This window comes from Lactuca serriola, chromosome 4 (assembly GCF_051521515.1).
Source record: "Lactuca serriola cultivar US96UC23 chromosome 4, Lser_US96UC23_V15, whole genome shotgun sequence".
Taxonomy (NCBI): domain Eukaryota; kingdom Viridiplantae; phylum Streptophyta; class Magnoliopsida; order Asterales; family Asteraceae; genus Lactuca; species Lactuca serriola.
In genome coordinates, this window is record NC_136411.1 from 319,666,498 (window position 1) to 319,670,677 (window position 4,180).

The 4,180-nt window shown below is 32.1% G+C and overlaps 1 protein-coding gene across 1 annotated transcript; it reads left to right on the plus strand.

The window, feature by feature from the left end:
• The first annotated feature begins 761 nt into the window (after positions 1–761).
• Positions 762–3,530, plus strand: LOC145100695 (protein LIKE COV 3-like). The gene is made up of 6 exons (XM_079037868.1): positions 762–942; positions 1,602–1,654; positions 1,825–1,934; positions 2,064–2,231; positions 2,859–3,083; positions 3,280–3,530. The coding sequence occupies exons 1-6, from the start codon at positions 793–795 to the stop codon at positions 3,384–3,386; spliced, it is 813 nt and encodes a 270-aa protein (XP_078893994.1). The 5' UTR covers positions 762–792; the 3' UTR covers positions 3,387–3,530.
• Positions 3,531–4,180: the final 650 nt, after the last annotated feature.

Consider the following 4,180-nt stretch of genomic DNA (forward strand, 5'->3'; position numbering starts at 1 on the left):
CTTCATGTAAGTCAGATTCAAGTTTCTTTACATTTGGATGTAAATTTTGTATATGTTTTCTTGTTTACTTTTATGTATGTTTCTTACGTATGAGTCATGTCATATATAATACATTATTATTCGATAGTATAAATTGGAGTTGGTCAATGGTACGAACCTTGTATATTTATCTATCAACAAATGCAATGATACCTAACTTCTATCAATACAATCATCAAAATTCAACCTACAAAACAAATTGGCGTTGCCGCAACACACATTGGGCAAAATCCTAATTTGTATGATACTCCATTATTAAATAGAGAGAGGTTGAGTGAATTAAAGGAACTAGGTGACGAGCACAATAACAAATGTTTATTGGATCTTTGGGTTTATTAGGTTGAGAATATACATATATACCCTAATATGGCATAAGAAGAGAATGTGAACATATACAAGTGCATAAAGAAGAAAATGTGAACATAGTTCATCTAGGGTGGTGGGGTGGTGTTATTGTTAGCGAGGAGACAAAGAGGAACAAATTCGCATAGGTCCACAATTGTGATAAATCAAACATTATTGTAGCCAATTGACAAAGTTAGCTAAATAATGGATTTGAAATGCAATTCAGCTAATGTAAAAGGAAACAAGTGTCAAAAGTTAGAAGGGTTGGACCATTATCATGATTGATCAATACTTAAGGGTCCGTTTATGTAATTTACTCTTATGTCAAAAAGAGAATGCATTTAGATTTTTAGAGTTCGTAATTACTCGCAGTCCGCCATAGCTTCGCGGGAAGAAACGGAACGAGAAATGGGATCGAGAGAGAAGGACAACGATATGCAACGTTTGATTCCTCTAAAAGGATTAACTTTACCGGAAACTAATGGCGACGCGAGAGCTTCATCGCCGGCGGACACCCCTCCGGGAGCTTCCTCCTCTGCACGTCGTTCCGGAAAAGAGGTCTCCGATTTTCAATCAATCATTTGTGTTTGCGTGTCTGTTTGTGGCCCATTTTCTCAATTTCTTACGTGATTATTACATATATCTTCGATTTCCATCCGAAACTGTGATTTCATTTACGCCAAAACATTTGTTGTTCATCCATGATCTGATGGATGCTAATGCTACGTTTGTGTTGTTAAAATCTGTTTATTTTACTTGCAATATCATAATTGTATTGATTCATTGATTCTTGTTAGATTTTATTTTTGTCGAACTTCAATTATCTCTCCCCCTATTTCAGAAAGCATTTGGGAAGGTTTATTTTTGTAATTTTGTGTAAGAGGAACAAGTGAATCATTCTGATATCCTCTAATAAACTAAATACCATAGATCTCTCTTAATTAGGTAAATTGAATTTCACTTCTTACAATCTTAAACATAAAATCTTGTGTGAAGGCAATCATCTGTCAGCAATTTTTCAAATTGTTTCTTGGTTTATCATTGTTACTCAATTTGAATTGCCAATGAGACCCTACATGTGAAATAGTAGTAGTTTAAATTAACATATGTGGTTTTGAAACATTAATTTATGTCGATTATGTTAAAATTCAATTATATTATCAGAAAAAATTGTATCTTGTCTTTAAAAAGTTTCTCCTTCTTGCTTACTTGTACAGGCATTAGTCAAAGTTATTCACAGTTGGGCTTCAAAAAAGTTCATGAGTGGATGGTTTGTTTTGTTCTCCTCTTTCACCAAATCTTATCTCATAGTATTTCAGTTTAATAAGCACTTGAAGATTTTGTCATAGCAATTATAAAATAAAGCAAATCTTATCTTATATCACATTACATCCAAACTTAACATATATGGTTTATTGCTAACATTTAATTGTTTTGCAGTGTCATTTTATTTCCTATAGCCATCACATTTTATGTAACTTGGTGGTTTATTCATTTTGTGGATGGATTCTTCTCCCCAATCTACACACTTCTAGGGATTAATATATTCGGTTAGTACTTACCACATCATCATTCTAATTAATGATTCAATATTAGTATATACATTCAACAACATATAAGGATTTGCTTATACAATTTATTATTTGTGCATCAATATATGAAAATGTTTTTATTCACAGGTCTTGGATTTGTGACCTCTATTTCTTTCATCTTTTTGGTTGGTGTGTTCATGTCATCATGGTTGGGAACAAATCTTCTTAGTTTAGGAGAGTTTATAATAAAGAAGATGCCTCTCATGAGCTATATTTACACTGCCTCTAAACAAATCAGTGTTGCAATATCACCAGGTAAGTCACTTGAGCAAAATTCAATACAAATATTTTCTGGTTAATTCAACAAATAGAAAATTACTTAAATGTTACAAGTCTATGCAACTATCTATAAATAACAATATAGAGTTAGGATGATATGAGAATGATAAGTATTGTGAGACACATTGATAAAATCAATAATTCTGATTGACTCTTTGAGTATTTTACATTTTTCTAAATTAAAGGGATTTAATTATGCATAAGGATTGATTGCAATTCTTATCAGAACCATTGATTTGTTCGATCCGACGCTCCATAATCGCTCTTACATTCTTATGATAGGTGTGATTCTCAAAATAAGTTAACCATAACAATAGATAGAAATATTTGCGTAAATTACATTTTATGTCCTTGTAATCTGTTGAATTTTACATATATGGTCAAAAAAAAAAATTCTTCATATTCAACTTTTTCTATCCATAAATGGAAGTCTATTGAATTTTATAGAGTATAATAAACTATAGGAATTAAATAACAGTTTTATGAAAAGTAGAATATTGAAATGACAATCCATATAGAGTTGAATTGATTGTGCCAATTATGTGTTGGTTCATAAACAAATTCAAGATATAATTAGCATATTTTAAATTCCGAATTTTCAAGGTCAAAGTTCAAATGCATTCAAGGAAGTTGCAATTATAAAGCATCCGAGTGTCGGGGAATACGCTATTGGATTCATAACATCGACTCTCATTCTTCGTAAGAATTCAGGTGCTGAGGAGCTTTGTTGTGTGTATGTGCCAACTAACCACCTTTATATGGGAGATATAGTCCTTGTCAATTCAAAAGACATTATGAGACCCGACATCTCGGTTCGAGAAGGTATAGGTAAGTAACTCAAAAGCATATTATATTTTCATTAAAACCATGAGTCCAATCAGTCCATTCCACATTGTGTACAACATATGTATTTGCTCTGATATCATGTTAGATATGTGAAGTTTTTAGGTTTTCTGTTAGACTCCAACATATATACAGATGAGATTGTGTCTAGCTGATGTGTGACATTGATGTTTTTATGCAGAGATTGTGATTTCGGGAGGGATGTCGATACCGAAGGTATTAACTACAACGAATCCACAAAGTGTTATTGCACCAAGAGTTGGGAAGTATGTGATACCACAAGTATGATATGAACGTAAAGTCCCGTGACATCCATTTAACATGAACTTCAAGCTTTTGCTTGTAAAAACTAAAATTTTAGGGATTTGATTTTGGAGGATATCTCTTTTTATTTGTAACTTGTAATTATTTAATGGGTTTTTTCTTTTTTTCTTTTCTTTTCTTTTATTTATTTATTTGTATTGCTTTAGCTTAAAAGTATATAAAGAAAATGAAAAGGATATTCTGATTTCTCTTGTGATTATATGTGTTGGTATAAGTACATTTATTTATTTTGTTATATTTTATACAAGCCCATTTATATATAGCCCATTGGCAATTCTTGTAATCTTAAGTATATTCCGATTAATGAGATGAGATAATATGGGAAAATACAAAGCGCACATGGTATCAGAGCCCTCCTAATTTCTTTCCAACCCTAATCGCCGATTCTTCGTTCTTGATTGGTTGCCTTCTTCTCATCTCCCTGCTTTCTGTTTTCTTTCTGTTATCTGCTTCCTCTTTGGTTACAATGGCTCCAGGCGATGAAGCAAATAAGACAACTCCTCTCACAGAGAAGCCCTACGAGATTGCTAATAATTAAGACTCCAAAGATCTACAACTAGATACAGAACTTCGCAATATCTCCATGGGAAAATCTTTTAACACTGAATATTGTAGTAAAATTCAAACTCTAGCTGATCTTCTCGAGAATATAAGGGTGCGTTTAGTTGCGGAAAAATGAGCCGTTTTGCAGAAAAAATTTCCAAGAAAAATGAGAATTTTGAAAACACGTTCTATTTTTCTAAATTTTTCATGGAAAA